The sequence below is a fragment of the Equus quagga genome, chromosome 10 (assembly GCF_021613505.1).
Source record: "Equus quagga isolate Etosha38 chromosome 10, UCLA_HA_Equagga_1.0, whole genome shotgun sequence".
Taxonomy (NCBI): Eukaryota; Metazoa; Chordata; class Mammalia; order Perissodactyla; family Equidae; genus Equus; species Equus quagga.
This window is the reverse complement of record NC_060276.1, coordinates 34,841,596-34,862,880: the sequence shown is the minus strand read 5'-3', so window position 1 is coordinate 34,862,880 and position 21,285 is coordinate 34,841,596. Positions and strand designations below refer to the sequence as shown.

Below are 21,285 nucleotides of genomic sequence, written 5' to 3'. Positions count from 1 at the left end.
TCACTTGTCTTTAAGAACTCATTGAGTGTTGGGGGGCAGGGCAGGTGGAGGTAGGGATGAATAGATGGAGCAGAGAGGATTTTTAGGGCAGTGAAACTACTCTGTATGATACTATAATGATGGACACGTCATTATACATTTGTCCAACCTCATAGGATGTACAACACCAAATGTGAACCCTAATTTAAACTATGGGCTTTGGGTGATTATGATGTGTCGATGTAGGTTCATCAATGGTGACAAATGTACCACTGTGGTGGGGGGATGTTGATAATGGGTGAAACTATGCATGTGCGGACAGGGTGTATATGGAAAATATCTGTACCTTTGTCTCAATTGTGCTGTGAACCTAAAACTCCTTAAAAATTTTGTCTTAATTTAAAAAAAAAGCCTTATTGATATGACAATGTCTTGACTTCACATGCTTTCCTGGGCCTGCTGTTTAAATTGTAGAACTTTTTTTTTGTCTTTAAGATCTACACTCGTTCCGTGGTTGAATCGATTGCTTCACCAGCAGCACCAAATAAAGAGGTCACACCACCTTCTGCTGAGAATGCCAATTCCAGTACTTTGTATAGAAATACAGACCGGCAAAGGAAAAAATCCAAGATGACAGATGAGGAAATCCTAGAGAAGCTAAGTGAGTTATTTTGCCATTGTGACTTTCTTCATGAGAGGGTGTCTCATAAACTACTTAAAATGGGAAGGGATCCTTTAAAATTTGCATCTGCTTGCATGATCCCCAGGATCCCTGAAGTCACGACGAAAAGTTTGGGACTTGCTATGTATTTCAAATCACTCCCTCATTCATACTTTTAATTTAACAGAAAATTTTATTTTCACTTGAAAAAATTAAGGTGAAAATTTGACATAATGAATTAAGTAGGAAATTTTATTTTAAGATTGTGTTCCCAAAAGGGATAAAATAGTCTGATGAAATATCTTATGATCATACCCCAAGGGTCCCAGCTGATCAATCATGATAGATAAGTCAACCTCAGAACCCAATGCATCAGTCAAAACTGGCAGCTGCAATAATATAGCCTTTTCCCCTAATTTAAGAGCATTTCTATGTGGGAAGGGAGGCACGGCCGAGAAATGCTTGCACCCTCCTTCCCACAGTGTCATTAGTGTGTACATGCTTGTGCATACATATTCGTTTCAGTTTTACAAAACACTCCTCTTCCAGTTAGCTTTCTGGGTCAAGGAGATTAAAAAAAATATATCTCTGCTAAAAAGAGTCAAAGGTCTGTGAAACATATTCAAACTCATACTACAAAAGCATCTAACTAATTGCTAGTTATTTGCAATCAGTGCTCCCAGTCTGACTAACTCCTGCTCATCCTTCAAAACAGCTCAAAATTGCCTCCTCATGAAAGCCTTCCTTGTCTCTCCCAGTTTGAGTTAAGGACCCCTCTTCTTTTTTTTTTTTTTTTTTTTAAAGATTTTATTTTTTCCTTTTTCTCCCCAAAGCCCCCTGGTACATAGTTGTATATTCTTCGTTGTGGGTCCTTCTAGTTGTGGCATGTGGGACGCTGCCTCAGCTTGGTTTGATGAGCAGTGCCATGTCCGCGCCCAGGATTCGAACCAACGAAACACTGGGCCGCCTGCAGCGGAGTGCGCGAACTTAACCACTCGGCCACGGGGCCAGCCCCAAGGACCCCTCTTCTTTACTGCCTTTATTGCAGTAAATATCACACTGTACTAGTCTGTCTCTTTCACTAGACTGTGAGCTCCTGAAGGCCAGGGACTGTGTCTTCTTTTCCTGTATGTCTAGCTCTAATAAAGTGCCTGGTACATAAGGCACTTAACAATGCTTGTTGAGTGAATGAATGAAAAAAATGAGCAAACAAATGCTTCTTTACTGGGTTCCTACTTGTCTGTTCTATGCCAGAATCTTTGGAGGAAACAACAGAAAAACAATTTCCTGCCGTCAAGAAACTTAGAATTTTCTTGGAAGATATGATTTAATAGTGTGATACAATTAGAGAACAGGAGGCTATCTTGTTTTTGCAAATGTCTATGTAAAAGAACTCAGAAAAGGAAGAGAGCACTTTGGGCTATAGGCCACAGGAAGACTCTGCAGAGGTGGCTGTAGGGCCATTTTGCCCCCCAGGGGACATTTGGCAATGTCTGGAGACATGTTTATCGTCATGACACAGGGATTGCCACTAGCGTTTAGTGGATAGAGGCTAAGGATGCTTCTGTACGCTCTATAATGCAAAGGATAGCCCCCGCTCCTTTCCCCTCTGCAACAAAGAATTATTCAGCCCCAAATGCCAACAGTGTTGAGGTTGAGACACTCGGAGCTAGAGGTATTTGGAAAGGCAAGAGTTCAGCTTGCAGCTGTCAGTGATCTCTCAGAACTGGCATTGCTGGACTTTAGCCAACTGACTTTACTGTACATGATTAAATATGCCTCTAGTGCTAATGCCAACTATTTGCTATAATAACAACAGTAATAATCCCCATTCATTGAGCACCTTCTCTGCTGGCCACTTTACATACATTATCAGGTTTGATTTTCACAATAATTCCTTGTGGTAGATTTGAATATCTTCATTTTACAGATCTGTCAAAGTAAGCCTCAAAAAGCTAAAAGTGAACAAATCACCAAACTAATGAGTAGTAGAGCCAGAGTTTGAATGTGAGACTGTTTGCCTTCGAAGCTTACAGTATTTCCATTACCCACTTGGCTTCTGCATATTCCAACTGTCTATTTGTGTATAAGGGAAGGAATAAATGAAAGAATTGCCTGGGTAATTTCAGTTCGATTATTCAGACAATTGCCTCTATTTTCCCCTTATTTTGTACATGTAGACATGACCTATGACATTATACCAGATTTTAAAAATCTAACAGCTTTACTTTAGTAAAAATGATTGTTATTTGGTATCTGTTTCAAATTTCAATATATTTATTATAATGAAAATGGATTTATAGCTTTTTTAACTTCATTGACAGAGAAACAAACAACATTTTCTTGGGCCAAAATCTTGCTTTGCTTATAAACTGTAATGGTACTGGAGCTGTGGTCTTTGTAATTTGTTGTTTATTCTACGCTGCACTGAGCAACACGATGAAGAGGAGAAAGCTACCTTTGATTATATTTTTTATTAAGTGTTTTCTTTTCTACTGGAGAATGCTTGGGCCTAGAGAGAATCATTTTCCCTCTAGCCAGTGGGCCACCTGTAAATGCCACCCCTATCTTGTGCTTACAGATCTTGGCAGGGAGAAGCTGCAGAGAAATGAGGGAGTGCTGCTCGTGAAGCAGATCCAGGCTGAGCTATACTGAAAAGTCGATTTTTCCTGCTTCTGCTCCACCATCGCCCTCTCTCTGCCCCTTACTCGCTATATAACCTTAGACAAGTTATTTAACCCCTCTGAACCTGAGTTTCTTATCTGTCAAATGGGAATAAGAATCATAACTACATTTTAGGATTCTGTCTGTGGGACGGATTTTACCTAGCTCTACCTACGGCTAAGAGAACAGGTATTGGAGTCAGAAAGGCCCAGATTCCAATCACAAGCCCATTGCTACCAGCTGTGTCACTTTAGGCACTTTAACTTTTCTGGACCTATTTTTCCTCCTTTAAAAAAATGGAGATAATAATATTACCAAACTCATAGCTTTATGATAATTAAATGAGAATAAGGCATGTAAAAAGCTCAGCAACAGTACCTGGTACGCATTAGGTGCTCAGTAAATGGTAGTTACTATTTTATTACATGAGTATAAAGGCTTAATAAGATTGTAATCCCATTGTAATGATGAAATGAACCATAATTGAGTCTGAGTTATAGACCCAGACTAGCTGTGTGTCATTAGGCAAGTCACTCAACTCCTCTGAACTTCAGTTTCTTCATCTGAAAAACGGAGATAATAATAGTACCAATATAATAGAGATTTTGTGAAGACCAAATGAAGTTAAGTATGTAATACACCTAGCACGATAAAGAGTATTATAAAATTGTTATTTTTGAAAAATGAAAATGACCATATTTTTCAATATAAACAAATGAGGCATGAGGTCTTCCATGGGGACAGAATGTTTGAAACCAGGAATAATCCCAGATGTATGGTCCCTATAAGAAGTCACTGAGGACCTTGGAATCAAGGCCCCTATTGGATCTTGGGGGAAGGAGTAAAGCTGTGCTGAGAGGCAAAGGAGAGGGGGAAGGGAGACAGAGAGGTAGAGGAATGGCCCACATACCAGAGTGGGCCACACCATAAGTATGAGGCAGAGGTGAGGGCGACCTCACCTTCAGTCTCATGGATCCTTTTACTGTGAGGTGGGCAGCCCAGACCACAGAGCTGCCAGGCTATTCATCTTCCGTAGATACTGATTGTGGGGGCCAGACCATGGGATCATTAATGGCTAAAATGAACAGATCATCTTTCAGTTTTACAAAGACAGATAGCCTGGGTCTGGCTTATTCATTGTGGTCTGTCAGAATCTGTTGGAAAATAAAGTAACCCCTACATTTTCGTGAAAATTTTCAAAAGGTGCTGACTGTCAGCAAAATTGTGCAATGCAGGAAATTTGTCTTTGCCCTCCCTCCTCTGGGCCCCACAATTGCCTCCTTCTTTCGTCTCTCCCCTACCCCAGCATTTCCCACTCAAAACTCTTTATCCGAATTGCCCCTCAGATGGAACTGATGTTAATTTAGAGAGTTATTTTGCTTTTTCTCAGGAGTCAAAACTTTCATTATGCTAAAGCGATAATCCTTTAATGGTTGGAGTCCAGCTTAGTTTAATATGCAGGAGAACACATTGATGGGCTTCCCTGCCGCTGAAACCACATCATGAACCCTATTTTCAAATACTAGTATTTAGTGATTTGTTAAATCCTTGTACTTTAAAATGAATAGTTTGTTTCTTATTTAGGAAATTTCTCTGGTAGGAAAGTGTTCTAGTATTGCTATCATTTTTCTTTCTTTGATTTTGAGTTGCTGATTTTTGTCACTTTTTTCCCTATTGTGTCACAGTGTCTTTTCCTTTCATTGCTATAATTTATAAAAGCAAGTTATAATGGCTCTGATGAAAGAGGTCACTTTAAAAGCTTGTTTTGTGATTTGGCATTGTAAACAAGGCTTCCTGTGTACTTGCCTAAAATCAGTAGATGGCAGCACACACTCTCCTGTGAAGGTAATGAGTGTGGGGACGCCATTTCATTTGAACAGCAGTTAAATTCAGAAGCAGGATCTCATCAGAATGGTTGTCTTATGGTAATCCTCACGAAAGGATTTATTTCCAGTTGTTGTTGTTTTCCTTCCCCTGCATACCATGGAAATAAAGGCTGAATAATTTACTACCATAAAACCTCATTAACTGAACCCTGCCAATTGGAATTGGTCATAATTTAGAAAGTGGCTTGGGCTGAAGCTTATTTGCTTTTGTTCGGTCTATGGGAAAGAGTTTGCTTTGCGACTTAATAGTATAACTTTCTTAGAAGACTATAAACTGTTTAATAAAACTATGGTTTCAAGTGACTTTAAAATCATCATTTCATTAAAAAAAAAAGTCTAGGCCGTTACCCATTAATAGCTGACTTGAATAAGGATAGCTCTCAGTGATGTAAAAATCTCTGAGACAATTTGAAAAATGAAATAGTGACTCAGAAGTTGTTAAATTGGTGGCATACTATAGATATAGCTCAAGTAAAATATATTCTCTAACCCCTGTCTTAAAATACGGGGCATTTACAAAAGGAAATGCCTAATTTTATTTGAGTTTAATTCAACAGACATTTATTGAGTAACCACTATATTCCACACACAGCATTGTATGAGGAGACACTGAGGATCCAGGGATGAATAAGACATGCCTCCTGTTCTCAAGACAGAGTTTATAAGGGATGTCAAATAAATAGATATAGATACATGGTCCACTAGCGACAGAGAAAGAGAGCAAGAACAAAAGCAAAAGAGGCAGAAAGAGAGAGAGAGAAGGTATAGCGGTAACAAAGAGAAGGGAAATTATTAACTTTATTCAAAAAAATCAGAGAAGGCTTCCTAGAAGATACAACACTGAAGCTGAGTTGAAGCATGAATAGGAACTTGCCAGGAAGAAAACTTAAGAAGGACATTCCAGGCAGAGAATAGCACATAATGAAGGTGTGAAGGCATATGCCTGGGAACTCTTGACTTATTCAGTGTCACTTCAATATAGAATTAGTGGTGGATGGCGGGACTGAAGTTTTAGGACAGGAAACTAAACTGTTAAGCAGGAGCTGATCATGATCTACAACTAGTTTGTTATGGTCAAAGCACAAGGTTCTGGTGGGAAAGTGGGGAAGATGAGATGGAGAATGAAGCAAAAACCAGATTTGAAGAACCTGGCATTCCATGACAAAGAATTTGAGCTTTACTCTGTAGGTGTTGGGCAAGCATCAAAGACTCCTGAACCAGAGAATCACGTGATCAGGTCTGCTCTTAAGAGCATCCTGACAGAGGTATGGAGCCTGGACTGGAGTGGGCGGAGGCTGGAAATTAGAAGTCAAGTTAGGAGCCTGTTGAAATAGCCCAGACCAAAAATGATGAGGGCCCAACTGGAACAGTAGTAATGAGAAAGGGGCAGATTCAAAAGGTATCTAGGAGGTAAACAGATATAGGCCCAGGACTCGGTAGACCACTGCATGTGGGGAGTAAAGGTAAGGAATGAATCGAAGATGACTCCCAGATTTCTTACTCAGGCTACTGAGTAGATGGTAGTATCATTGACTGAGACTGGAAATACAAGAGAAAAAGAATTGTAACAACTTGCATATTGGTAAGTCTTATTTAACCTAACTGAACCATGGACTTCTATTACAAAAAACAAACAACAAAAACTCACAACAACCTGATAAACAATCCATCAGTGAAACATTTCTTTTATTCTTTTATTATTTTTTTCAAGGTATAATATCTACTGGTAGGTCTGAATTAAGTTGTTCACTAGCCCAGAAGATAAATCATCGTCTAAATTAACACGAGGTATTTTCTATAGCACACAGTTTAGCACTTGAACACATATTTTTTGTTTGCATTCATTTAGTCAACAAATATTTGTTCAGCAGCAGCCACTGTTCTAGGCACTGAAGTTACAGGGATGAAAAGACAAAGTTCCTGTCCTCAAGAAGAAGCATGTAAGTCTCATTAGAAGGATGAGAGAAGAATTCACAAGGGAGGATCACTTGAGATTGTATTTAAATAATAAATAGGAATTCATGGGTTAGATAGGAAAGGAAAAGGGGGAGCATCTGCAAAGACCTAAGCCTCATATAGGCTAGTATCACAATGATATAAAGTAGGACGGATGGAGAGGAGAGGAATAATAGGAGGTTAGACTGGTTAGGTAGGAGTTAGATGGCGCTCGATGGTAAAGGACCTATGCTAGACTAAGAAATTTGAACTTGATCCCCTAGTGAGGAGGAACTTTTGAGGAATTATGAACATGCAGTAAAATCACTCTGAATTGGGTGACTATACATCTCAGTTTACCCAGGAAAGTCTCTGTCTATGAATTATATGGTTACCCTTTTCCAAAGGTATTGTGGAAGAGAAATTAGAGATGGCGGAGTACAGAGGTAGGTAACGACTAGCACAATTGTTTGGACAAGAGATGTTGAGTGCCTAAGCAATGGCAGTGGCCCTGGGCATGAAGAGCAGGAAATGAATAAGAGTGACAGTTAGGAGGTAGACTCTATAGACCTTCTCTTGATCAGTTCGTGTATGTAAATCTTGCCTTACTAACTCTTACTGACTCTACACTTCTTTGGGACAGGGGCCATGTTAGTAAGATATGACTTCGAGGTAATGATACTGAGGGCCAGAGGCATCCAAATAAATAAGTCCCTTCAAAGTAGTTGAGAATCTGCACCCTTATTCTCTTGCTGCTGCTATGGCCTGGAATTTGTCTACACCTATTTGAGCATTGCATTGAAGAGCCATTGTCACTTCCTTTAGATTTACTCTGAGTGGCGGCAAGTATTCATCCTCTGAGTAGTGGATTTGATATTTTGAAATAACAAAACCAATTTTTTTTCCAGAGCCAAACATGATAAATTAATGGTTTTCTTATGTGGCTTATAAATTTACTCCACAATGTTTGGAATAATCCATAGAAACAGAAAGTAGATTAATAGTTGCCGGGGATGGGTTGGGAAGCCAAGGGGCGATGAAGAGTGACTGCTAATAGACACAAGGTTTCTTGATGGGATGATGAAAATGTTCTAAAATTAGACCATGGTGAAATTTAGTAAATTTGTACAACTCTAAAAATTTTCTGAAAACCATTGAATTGTATACTTTAAATGCGTGAACTTTATGGTGTGGAGTGCTAGTGGGGTCCTAGGTTCAGGGATGTATGTTTTTAAAAAGCATGAGACTCGTTACTTAATGATTAAATTTTGTTCTTTATTAGACTCATCCCTATCCCCCATTGCCCTTAGCACAGTACTGCGTGCATAGTAATTGCTCAAAAGATATTTGTCTAGTGGAATTGAACGTAGTGTAGTGCTCAATTTTACTCCAGTTGAAAGAAGATAGTGATTTTATTAAATAATGTGTACAAGTTCTTAGATGTTTTTATCTCCTAATCCACAGTATCCTTTTATGGGAACTTTTTATAAATGTTGAGTTGTGGGGCCGGCCCCGTGGCCAAGTGGTTAAGTTCATGCGCTCTTCTTCAGCAGCCCGGGTTTCACCGGTTCGAATCCTGGGCACCAGACATGGCACCGCTCATCAGGCCATGCTGAGGTGGCATCCCATATGCCACAACTAGAAGGATCCACAACTAAAAATACACAACTATGTACCAGGGGCTTTGGGGAGAAAAAGGAAAAGTAAAATCTTTAAAAATAAAAAATGTTGAGTTGTGACCAGTCCTTTTTGTTTCCCAAACATCATCAATTTTGAATATAAGTAGCATGGGTGATTACTACCACTTTAATTAATATATTACTATTTCTTACATTGATAAAATGTATCATTATCCATATAAATATAGATCACGTGAGAATATTGCTCTAATGTTTTATTTGTCGTTGACTCTGGCATCTTAATTTTTAGTATTAAATAAAGGGAATCCATCAATCAATTTAAATCTCTCTCTCTCTCTGTTTCTCTCCTCCACCCCCCAACTCAGGAAGCATTGTGAGTGTTGGTGACCCAAAGAAGAAATACACAAGATTTGAAAAAATTGGTCAAGGGTAAGTGATTATTTGAAATATCAAAAGATGAACACCAGAGACATATGTTAAAATTCAGTTACAACTTGGATTTCTCATGAATTATGCTTCTCATTTTCTGGGTTATATTCATGTTTTGCATTCTCATAATATTGGCCTTTCTGTCTGGTAGACTGACTGTTAATTAAACAAGGAACATATCCTGCTAGAATCTTCACTGTTGTTGAGCTGAGAGTGAATTTTTTAGGGACATTTTGATCCCAAATAGTTAGAAGGTTCATACCTGATTTCTCCAGAAAAGCAGTAAGTTTATAGAAACCTCTAGCTTGTATGAAAACCCCCTTTATCCCTGTCTCCCTACATCTGTATGGATGTTGTACTTAAGATTGTGTTTCATTGTCAAAGTGACAGAGTGAGGGTAGACAAAGTCGTTGTTGAATGAATCAGAGGTAGGCAGAATTGACCATCAGAGTAAGGAGGAAACAGATCAATAATTCCTAAATGAGATGGAGTGCGTCATTTTCACCTTGTATGCTCGTTAAGAATAGATTCTCAGGCCCCATGACCAGAGATTTGATCCAGAAATCTGAGGTAGGGCTCAGGAATCTGAACTTTGGAAACGTTTCTCAGGTAATCCTCATCATCAGCTACAATTACACGTTTCTCAGGCCTCACTGTGAAACTAAGCAGGAGGGCTTGAGGAGGCAACAGCATCTGAAACAGGGAAAAGTTTTCTTTAAAGAGAAATGAAGTGTTATTAAGAGCTGTTCTTAAATGGGAAATGAGACAAGATATTTATGTGCACCCACTACTGTATGTCAGGAAGCAAGATGGCACCCCAGAGGTTTTCTGGCTAAGACAAAGGACTGGGAAGGAAGAGATAGAGCTAATGGCCTGAAAAATTATGCTAGTCCCTCACCCAATGGAGTCTATTTTTGGATAACAGAATGTAGAATTTCTTGAAGCATCTCACTGTTTTTCCTAGGATTTTTGGGTTCGGAAAATTATATATTATATATAAGCTTGACTATTTTTCATGATTTTTACACTTTGTTTCTTTCCCTTAGCTTTTATACGAAAGTTTCTTTGGAAATTTCCGACTTAGCTTGGGAAATAAGGGAACGCATTCATTAGACATTTAGGCTAGAGGGTAAGAGGGATATATCTCACCCCCTTACTTGTAGGGTTTGTGCCTGGTGGGAATCAAGATGCTGTGGTGAGAAGACTCTGAGAGGGAGGCAGAAACTTAGGGAGAAATACATGGCCAAGTTTTTCTTCCAGTGGAAACCATAATGGTACTACATTTCTAAGAGGTTGAAATATATACCTGTTTGTGCTTTTGCTTCAAATAGTCAAATAGTATTTCTGCCTGTTGATCTAAAACAGTGCTATCCAATGGAACTTTCTGTGATGATGGAATTGTGCTATATCTGTGCAGTCCTATATGGTAGCCACTAACATGTGTGGCTACAGAGCCCTTGAAATGTGTCTAGTGCAAATGAGAAAGTATATTTGTTCAAATTAATTTATTTTCTCAGCCCACATTTATTGAGCACCAACTATGTGCCAAGCACTATGCTAAGTGCTAGAGAAACAGAGATGGGCAATGATGGTGTGGACCCTCAAGGAACTTAAAATCTACAGTGATAAATGCTTGAGAGAGGGCTAAGTAGGGTCCAAGAGGAACATTGAGACAAGCCTACTCAATTCACCAGCAGGTCTGGCTTCTATAACCGTTATTTCCCACCTGGAGTTTTCTTTCTTACCTTAAGCAAGGAAGCCTTACCTTCCCATGCCCATATGCAAAGCTCAACTCACTTTCTTCATGCCCAAAAGGTAAACACCAAAGGACAGATTGCATAAACATAATATTATGTACTAAGGGGGCTTGGAAAGCAAAGGTTGGCTTTTAGATTTTGTTTTATTCCGGTTGGGTCTTTGGTGGAGCTAATAATAGGAAAGGATACACAGGGGTGGCCCTGTGGTAGAGTGGTTAAGTTTGCGTGCTCCACTTTGGTGGCCCGGGGTTCGCCAGTTCAGATCTTGGCAGCAGACCTACACACTGCTCATCAAGCCATGCTGTGGTGGTGTCCCACATAGAAGAACTAGAATAACCTACAACTAGGATATACAACTATATACTGGGGCTGTGGGGAGAAAAGAAAAAGAAAAGAGGAAGATTGGCAACAGATGTTAGCTGAGTGCCAATCTTCCTCACCAAAAAAAAGCATACTTTAAAAAAAAGAGGATACACAATCCACAGAGAAGTGGCATTCCAGATCTTTGCTGTCTAATATGGTAACCATGTGACTCTTGAGCACTTGAAACATGGCTAGTACAAAGGGAGATATGCTGTAAGTATAAAATATGCATCTGATTTCAGACAGTTGATATGAATAAAGGATGCAAAATATCTGATTAATAAATTGTATATTGGTTGTTAAAATGATATTTTACATACATTGTGTTAAATAAAATGTTAAAATTAATTTCACCTGTTAAGCTTTTTTAACTATAGCTCCCAGAAAATTTAAAATATGGCTTGCATTATATTTCTAATGGACAGCACTGCTCTAGTTGTAGGTATAAATGGGAGCTATTTATTTTTTCATAAATTGGTTTTTTTTCAGAGTTCTTTTCTGGGGAGTGGAAGATGTTATAATTTTTTGATTTGTTTTGATTGTTCATTCCCACTAAGACCCAACTGAGCCAAAAATTTAAAAAAGAAAAAAAGTAGGAGATGGTCTCAGATATCTCCCAGCTACCAGGTAATGAAGCAAGAGTGATTTATCCAACAGCAAAGATTAGGCCACCAAGCAACTTTGCATACCAAAGAGATTTCCTTTCCTGGTTGTTATTTATGCTTCTGACCTCTGAAGGTGCAAAAGGAAAGTTCTCTATTTCTGCATACATTTGTAAAGTCTTTACAATCTAAAATGAAAACTCGAAACAGAAATCCTACTTGCCACTGCAGAAAGGTCTGTTTTAAATTCCCACTGAGTTTATCATTTTAAAGAATGATGAAACCAACAGATAGTTTACTCATAGGCCAAATTCAACTTTTCAATAAGTCCTTAGAGAGTAGGGAGTCCATTTTGTTCCTCTTTTTGTCTCCTTTAGGATCTAGCACAGGACTTTTGCACACAGTTGGCCCCCTCAAATCAATTCTGTACAATTTTGGTCAACAGCCAAAGTTCACTGGGCCAAACTCAGAGACCTACAGAGCTTCCCCTGTCTGCCTCCCCCATGTCTCTGGATCTGTTTTTGCCTCAATAAATATTTGTTGAACCAATGAAAATGTTTGTCTTTCTAGCTCTCCCTTTCCTCTGTCTTCTGTCTTTTCATGTGTGTATATATGTTTTCCTTGCTCTTTCTGTCTCTCTCTCTCTTTCTCCGTGTATCTTCATCTCCTTGTTTCTCATTATGACTTGATCTGCCTCACCACATCTGATTCTTCGTCCTTGGAGAATTTCTGTGTGCCACATATCTGTTTTTTTCATTTATGTTGGCTTCACCTTCTGCCCATTTTCACACACGCACTCAACCACAATGGTCATAATATAAAATCAAGATGTATTTTTAAATAACTTTTAAGATATAATCTGGTAACGTAAATTTATTTATTTACTGTAATTTTATCATTTACTAATTTTGGATTTTTAGCGGATTTCTACTCTCTGTTCTTAATTTTTAAAGTGAATGAACAAAATATTGATTTGTCTCTAAAACAAAAAGAAAATTAACTTTCCTTTTACTTAAATTGCTCTCGGTGGATTTTTCCATAAATGGCTGGCCTAAGTTAAGACAAACTGGTGTCTACTCTTGATGTATAGTTTTTATTTTCTTTTCATTAACTCTTTTTTTATTGTTTTGCTTTACCCATTACGACGGTGACATTCAGACCTGTGTCAGTGATCATGTGGTGCTAGGAATAATCAGCCCCAGGATTCCATTTTCAGCTCCATTAATCACCCTCATCTACTTGCAAAGCTAAATTTTTCCAGTATGGGTTTCTGCCATCCCAGCATCCAGGCCTGAGGCCATAGAATTGGGCTCCATCTCCCATAAATCAAGTTCAGAATTGCATGTCTAATCATTTGAGACCATAGCTGTGAGTTGAAGATTAAAAATGACATTATTTCACCAGGTTTGCTGTGAAAGTGTTCTGTAATTGGCCACAAAATCCAGATATTTTGAGCAGATGTATATAAAGTTAAAAATAAAGGAAAGAAAGAAAAAAGACCTGGTACTCCCCAAATTATCATTAACTGAAAAACATGAGTTTGTCAGAAATACATCTGGAAGGGACTTAAGAATCTTCACTCTCTAGGATAGTTATATAAAAGAACTTGTTTAATAAATGGGGTAGGGTGAGACAACAAAATCAAATATTTATTTTCAGTCAACAGCTATCATTGGCAAGCCCGTGTAATTCCTGAATAAGCAGTAGCTATGTAAGAGAGGGCTGAATTTACTACCAATGGCAGCTGTCCTCACAGATTTCTCATTAATATATTTGAAATCATTTTAAACCTTTTCCTTAAATGAGAATGCACTGAAAAACAGATCCTTTTTCTCTTTCAGGTTCATATTTCTTTTCTCTTCAATATTAGAATAGAAAAATATTTTTGAGGAAGCAGCTCAGAGAAAATGGTTTGGATCCAGTTTAACAAATAACTTTTTGAATTCAGTGAACTTTTGTTGAGTGCCTACTATGTGTAATGCATAGTAGTAGCTAAGAACCAGGTTCTTGGGGTCACAATGAGCTCTGTGCTCACTGTCTCTTTGAATGTCCAACAGGGAGAAAAGTTATATCAAGAAATAAGCAAGACCTCCTTCCCAAATACATGTCCCTTTCCCCCATATTGTATCTACATATTAGGGGTGAAAGACACACCCATAGTAACTATTATATAGAATAGAATACAGGAAGTATAGTAATGTAATTACAAAGAGCTATGGGGACAGAGAGGAGGGACAAATCATTATAACCAGGAAGGAGGTATGATGAAAGATTCTTAGAGAGGGTGCATTTTGAGTAGTCACTTCAGGAGGTGTAGGATTTAACAAGTGGGAATTATGGAAAGTTTCATTTGAAGGAAACGAAATGAGCACTTGCTTCAGACTGCAGGTTTCATTCACTTTGGTATGCCAAGGGCCTGCAACAGTGTCTGGCATAGAGTAAATCTTCAGCAAGTATTTGAGGAATGCTTATTGCAGAGACCAGAAGAATTAAATCAACAGTACCCGTTCTACAGTCAAAAGTCCAGTTTAGCAAGGGATTTAACAGGAAATAATGCTAGAAAGATCTGTTGGGACTGTGTTATGAAACAAATTAAGAGAAACAAGCTGCACTGTACTTTTTTTTTTGAGTTCATAGTAGTTTACATCATTGTGAAGGTTCAGTTATACATTATTTCTTGTCTGTCACTATATACATGCACTGTATTTTTTATTTGAGTTTAATTTTTTGAAGTAGGTAATACTTGGACATGGTATAACATTCAGAAGATATAGAAGAGTAGACAGTGAAAAGTAAGTGTCCCTACAACCCTTGTCCCTCAGTCTCCCAGTTATCCTACACAAAGGAAACCTCCAGAAAGAAAGTGTTAATTGGTTTCTTATACAATACTTTCATAGATTCTGTTAGATATATAATAAATGGTGAATGTCTACTTATGATGTTTAACTTGTTAATTCACTCATTTACATAATTAAAACTACACATATATAAAATAATGTGTAAATTAGGAGAGATTTTTCTACTTTTTCATTTTATGGGCAGTATAATTCAAAATCATCCTATGCATCTTTAACATCGTTGTTTTCGTAATCATTAGAGCCCCTTTTTGAATCCCCCAGCAGTTATCCAAGTATGTCATCTGACTTCCATCTAAGATCTTTGAGATAGAATATTTTTGAATCTCCATATGATTCTGCCCCTGGATATTTTATTCCTAGTCACAATTACACATTCTTAAAACATTAAGATAATTGTTTTCTGAATCTGTCCTGTAGGTGTATATTTAAATCTTCACAACATAACTCTCTATTGCTTTTTAAAATTCCTATTACAAATCTTCAAACTTACACAAAGTAGAGGGAATAGTACAGGAATGTCCATATTCTTATCACCCAAATTCAACATTTATCAATGTTTTTAATATAATCGCAATGCCATTATAACACCTACAGAAACTTAACAATTGCTTGATATCACTAACACCCAGTCTATAATCAGAGTTCTCTAATTGTCTCAAAAATGCAGTTTTTATAGTTGATTTGTTCAAATCAGCATCCAAAAAGATTCACACATTTCCTTGGGTTGGGTCTATTAAGTCTCTGGACTCTAAAGCAGTTCTCCTTCTTTTTCCACCACTATTGACTTATTGAAGAAACTAGTCATTGCCTTGTAGAATGTACCACTTTCTGGATTTGTCTATTAGTTTCATTTGATGTCATTTACTTATTTCTCTAGTCGCTGTATTTCCTATAAATGGAAGTTTGCTCTAGAAACTTAATTAGATTCAGGTTCAACTTTTGGCAAGACTTCTTCATAAGTGGTGTTATGTGTTTCATATTATATCATACCAGGAAGCATACAGTGTCTGTCCCATATTTTAGTGATGAGTAGATCGATCAGAAGATTCAATAGGTGACTGCGCCAATCAAAGTTCCTCATCAGCCTTTCGTCTAGTGATTTCATCTATTTATGATTATTACCCAAATCAATTATTTCATTAGGGATTATTAAATAGTGATTTTCTAAATCTATCATTCCTTCCATAATTATTAGCTAGAATACTTTTGTTGAAAAAAACTTTACCTCGTCAGCTAGGGGTCTTTGGTTACCCTGAAATGTAATTCACAGGGAAATTAGATAAATGCTTTTTTTTTTTAAGATTTTTTGTTTCCTTTTTCTCCCCAAAGCCCCCCCAGTATTTACTTGTATATTTTTAGTTGTGGGTCCTTCTAGTTGTGGCATGTGTGATGCCGCCTCAGCATGGCCTGATGAGTGGTGCCATGTCCGCACCCAGGATCCGAACTGGCAGAACCCTGGGCCACCGAAGTGGAGCACGTGAACTTAACCACTCGGCCATGGGGCGGCCCCCTCCATTTTCTTTGTTCTCTCTCTAGAACTTCTGTTATTCAAATGGTGAATCACCTGGACTGATCCTTTAATGTTCTTATCTTTTTGTTCCTATTTTTCATCTTTTTAAAAATTCTACTTTCTGGGAGATTTCCTCGACTTGCTATTTCACCCCTTCTCTTGAATTTCTGCTATCATGTTTATAATTTCTAACAGCTGGTAGCCACTTGGCCGTGGGGCCAGCCCTAATGCTTTATTTTTTTAATTGTCAATTTTCAGTGTAAGGAATTGGTACCCAAGTTACTTCCAAAAGCATCCAGTGAGAGATGTTTTTATTTTTTCTTTAAGGAAGAAGGAGGTATTTTCCTTTACTAAAAAAAATCTTTATAAACTCATGGGTTTTTATAGTTTCAATTTGTTTCATCATTTGCATTCATTATTGATTTTAATGGTCAAACTGTCCCACCTTTGGCTAATGAGAACGCTTTTCACTGCAATAATTTGGAAAGTGACCTTTGAAAAGCTTGTTTATGACATCTAACACATGCAGTTATGAGCTCATACCTTCAGAAATAATTTATTTACATTGTTTCTGTCCACTTCTGATAGATACTCTCCGTAAGCTCCAAAACTAGCATTGATTGAGAATATTTCACCTAATGTGTCTTTCCCAAAGAGTACTTTATGGATAAAAATTAATGAATATGGAGAATTACTACATTACAAGAGAGATTTTATATGGATTTGAATATAAGGCAATTCCCTTTTTTTGCCTGAGGAAAAAATTTTGGGGGAAAATCCCTTATCTTGTATTTGGGCATAATGGTGCATTTCTGTGTGTGTGTGTGTGTGTGTGTGTGTGTGTATGTGTGTGTGTTGTGGGTACATTTTTAACACAAATGGTAATATGCTATATATTTCCTTTTTTCTTCTGTGCCTTTGTTTTAGAGATGATTCCATGTCAGTACCGCATTCTTTTTAACGGATGCAGTGTTTTGTTGTTTGGATGTACCACAACTTATTTAATCAGGTCCCTGTTAATAGATACTTAGTTTGTTTCCAATATTTTGCTATTATAAATGAGGCTTCAGTGAAGATCCTTACAAATAAGCCACTTCATGCATATGCAAATTTATCATCAGGATAAATTCCTGAAGGTGGAATTGTTACATGAAATGATATGTGCATTTTTAATTTTCAAGTTTCCCTCCATAGAAGTTGTTCCATTTAACACTCCTGCCAACATGTATGAGCGTGCCTGTTTGCCCACACCTTTGCCAACACAGCCATATTCATTTATTTGGAATTATAGTACTATAATAAAAATTCATCCCCATACTGATTTTCAAAATGGAAAATGTTTAAGAAAGGAACTCTAATAAGAAATTATATGGCAAAACAGAAGTCTCCCCTAAGAATCCATTGGCTGGTATAGTCCGTGTCTGTATAATGCCAAAGTATCTTTGTTGCATGTCATATCTCTCCATAGATTAGACCAGTGATGCAGCTAAATTTGTCAGAAAGTGACAATAAGAGCATATTTTGAAATCATTTTCCTCTTATGCATAAAGATAAACGTCTTGCCAAAGGAATTTTGTCTAACATCTGGATCTTTGCCAATCATATCATTATATAGAATGATAATATGATCAACTCATCAGTAATTGCAAACAAACATTTTTGTTTTGCAAGCCCATCATCCTGTCCCTCTAAATTAGTTTTAGTTTTAAGGCTTGAGAAAATAATATATCCTGTGAGGTATTTTTCAGACTTATCTTTGCTACTCAGTGAGAAGCCCTCTTCTTCTTACTCTAACATGAAGTTTCCACATTGAAGATAAATAGTTTTGAAACTTGTTTGTTAAAGGACTTGATGAATAACAGCTTGTTTAGAGAACCTGACAAAGCAGTGTACATCATAGAACTCAGGGATAAGTGCTGAGAATAAAACCTCTGACTTGCTTTTCTTTGTTCAAGAAACTATGGGCAGGAGCAGAAGTGATGTCTAGTGTGCTTACAGAAGTGATTCTTTGGGTAGGACCACCCACCCCAAAAGTATTTGCTTCCTCATTGGATCTATTTTGGGCCATACAAGGTAGAACACTGCTATGAAGCGCTAAATAGATGTAGTCTGAGCTTTATAATAGGTTTTGTGATGAAGGAAGTTGGAAATACATTAGCCTTTCTGAAGAACAATGTTTATGGAGCAGTGGAAGATGTTCTTTGTTCTACTTAATGCTCTTAAATGCACTGTGTTGTGTGCTGTCTCTTGTAAAGAAAGATGATGCCACTCAATCAACCACCATTAGCGGAGTGTGCGCTTTAAGTTGTTTTTCCCAGCCACAGTAATGAGCTTGTATTAAGCTACCTGCCCCCCCCCTTTCCTGTTCAGGCCCTCTTGAAACCAATGGCACACACTGTGAAACAGCTGTTTAGACTTAATGTTGGAGTGAGTAGTGGAGCGTTAGCTGGCCTTTCCAGGGATTAAGCCCTGTAACTGTGGCCTCATTATCACTGGACTATAACCCGCTGACTTCCCGGGCCTCACACCCATAATGTGTTACAGCTCTATTTAAAATTAGATGACCATGAATACTCGGGGAAAAGTCATGCCCCAGCTAAAGAACAGAAAATTCCCTGTTCTGATTTATAATCCTAGTAATTAAAGACTGTACCACCTGGCCCTGGCTACATCCTGTGTTCTTAGAAAGGTACTGAGATAACATGATTTTTACATAATTTTACTTTTTTTGATTTAGGGATACATTTTCAAGAGGTGAATTATACAAAAGAAAACACTCTGAAACTCTCTCTCCGAAAGAGTTACTGCATGTAATGTTAACACGGTTCATCACCATTCCTGAGCCTAAAGGGCAAATGTCTCAAGAAAATAAATAAATGTATGATAGTATTGGACTATATGATATCTATGTATTTTTATGTTAAGTGCATTAATATAGCGAGACAATTTCTGAATAGGGGCCTACAAGTAGTAACTGTATCTTAAATACTCAGCAAAAGATAAAGTCCAGTCCTAAGAACTAATCTGAGGCCTAGTCCACTCTTGGACACATGACCAATCTTAACTGAGTCAGAAAATAGAACCATCTTGTATGGTTATGCCAAAGGAATCAAACATACCATGTCCAGGGATAAACTAAATGGCTTACAAAGGGCACATAGACTAAGTGAGCAGAAAATTAGAGGCAAGAGAAATATTTTAGGGGGGCAGTTTAGCAAAGTAGATACAAACGTGGACTTTGGGAAGTATCACACTTGCACTCGGCATTGATGTAAAAATGCTAATCTATAACAGAACATGAAAAGGTGGTTTAGAGCATGGGCTGTGGAGTCAAACTAATGCATTTTTTAGTTCAGCTGCTGACTACCTGTGTAACCTTGGGCAAGTTACTACCATTTCCCAGTTCCAATTTGTTGTATAGGGTGAGCATTAAGTGAGATCATCCATTTACAGAGAACAGGCAGAAAGTAAGGCTCAATAAATGATAGAGTCTTTTTTAGCAGCAGTAACAGCAGAAGTAGGAATAGACATAAAAAATAACAATCCCAAATGTGGATTAAATCACTGAGTATGACCTCTTTGGCACCAGATTTGTACTTGTAAAACCTTAAATGTGAAAGTTATCCTATCTTTCTGGCTCCCTCACTCTTATTCCTACCAGAGTCGCCTTGGACCCCATTGAGCCCTCTAGTCTGCCTGCCCTTTTTCTTTTACTTCCAGTCTAGGAGCCTCCTCCTAGCCTCACTTCCCTGCCCTTCTTTCCCTCCTCTAAACCGTTTCTATGCTGAAATTGGTATGATTTATCTAAACTGTAAATTTTACCACGTTGCTGCTTTGGCAACTACTCATGATCATGGCTTGACATTGGCTCTTGGCAGGAAACATCAAAATCTGATGACGATTGCTGATAATTAAACTGACTTGTCTTGGGAGGAAAAGGGAGAAATAGTGAATTATTTGTTTCTTTCTAGACCTTTTGGGCTAGATGCCAATGTTTCCATTTGAGTATTAAGTACTTGGCCAGGTCAGGGAAAAACTGTTGATAAAGTGTCTAATGTGATACCAAGAGCCCAGCAGTACACGTCGCACTGTAATTGATGATGAGGCCCAACGGTTGAGCAATCTGTTACTTTAATATTCTTGAACCATAGTGTAGGTTAACTGAAAGATCTCTTGCTCAGCATTAGGAGACTTTTGTTACTTACTAGCTGTGTCATCTTGGGCATACCCCTCCTACTCTGTGCTTCAGGTTTCTCATCTGTAATGAGGAGGTTAAACTGGATGATCTCTATTTTCCCTTGAGTCCTGATAATGCATGATTTCTTTATACCATCTGAGAGACTGAGGTTTGGAATAAACAAAATCCTCATCATAAAAAATGTTCTTCTTATAGCAATCTAGCTTTAATATAACTAGAATGGAGGGATAATGGGGATCAATGTAATTAAATGGCATAAAAATCAAATCGACAGTGCTGACCATTTCAGCACACCAGCCCCAATATACCAGAGAATTAGGAGTTTCATCTCCCATCTTTCTTAGTTTGATTTTTGGCATCCTTATGTCTTAAAGTGCTGCATGATGCTGACTTTTTCCTGTTAAAATGAATGACTGATTTTTAAAGATACCCATTGAGATACTTCGACATACTCTAGGCTGTTGCAAAGCTTGTCTTTTGTGAATCAGTGTGGCATCTTGTAGGCTCAGCGATTGTTTCTTTCGGAGCTACACTACTGTGCTTCCCTTATTACATGGAGAGTGCTTCTCAACTTCACCACCAAGGAGCCCTTTAATTATTCGCCTTTGTGAACTCCAGGTTATGAATAATTGTAACTATTAAACTATATTTATTAAATAATAGTTTATTTCTCATACTTTATAAGCAAAAAGAAATATGTATAACTGCTTCTTAGAGCTTTTGATCAGCATGAGATATGCAATATAATCACAAGTTGATAAAATTCTAGCTAAAAGGAAATATATGCGATATTTTATTTAGCT

At 37.7% G+C, this 21,285-nt stretch overlaps 1 protein-coding gene across 3 annotated transcripts in view; it reads left to right on the top strand.

The window, feature by feature from the left end:
- The window catches only part of PAK3 (p21 (RAC1) activated kinase 3), a 256,878-nt gene that overhangs the window by 202,329 nt on the left and 33,264 nt on the right, over positions 1-21,285 (top strand). For all 3 annotated transcript variants that reach the window (XM_046673736.1, XM_046673735.1, XM_046673734.1), the window contains 2 exons: positions 475-640; positions 9,131-9,194. In XM_046673736.1, the coding sequence (XP_046529692.1) occupies positions 475-640; positions 9,131-9,194 (230 nt within the window). The remainder of the gene's footprint in view (positions 1-474; positions 641-9,130; positions 9,195-21,285) is intronic.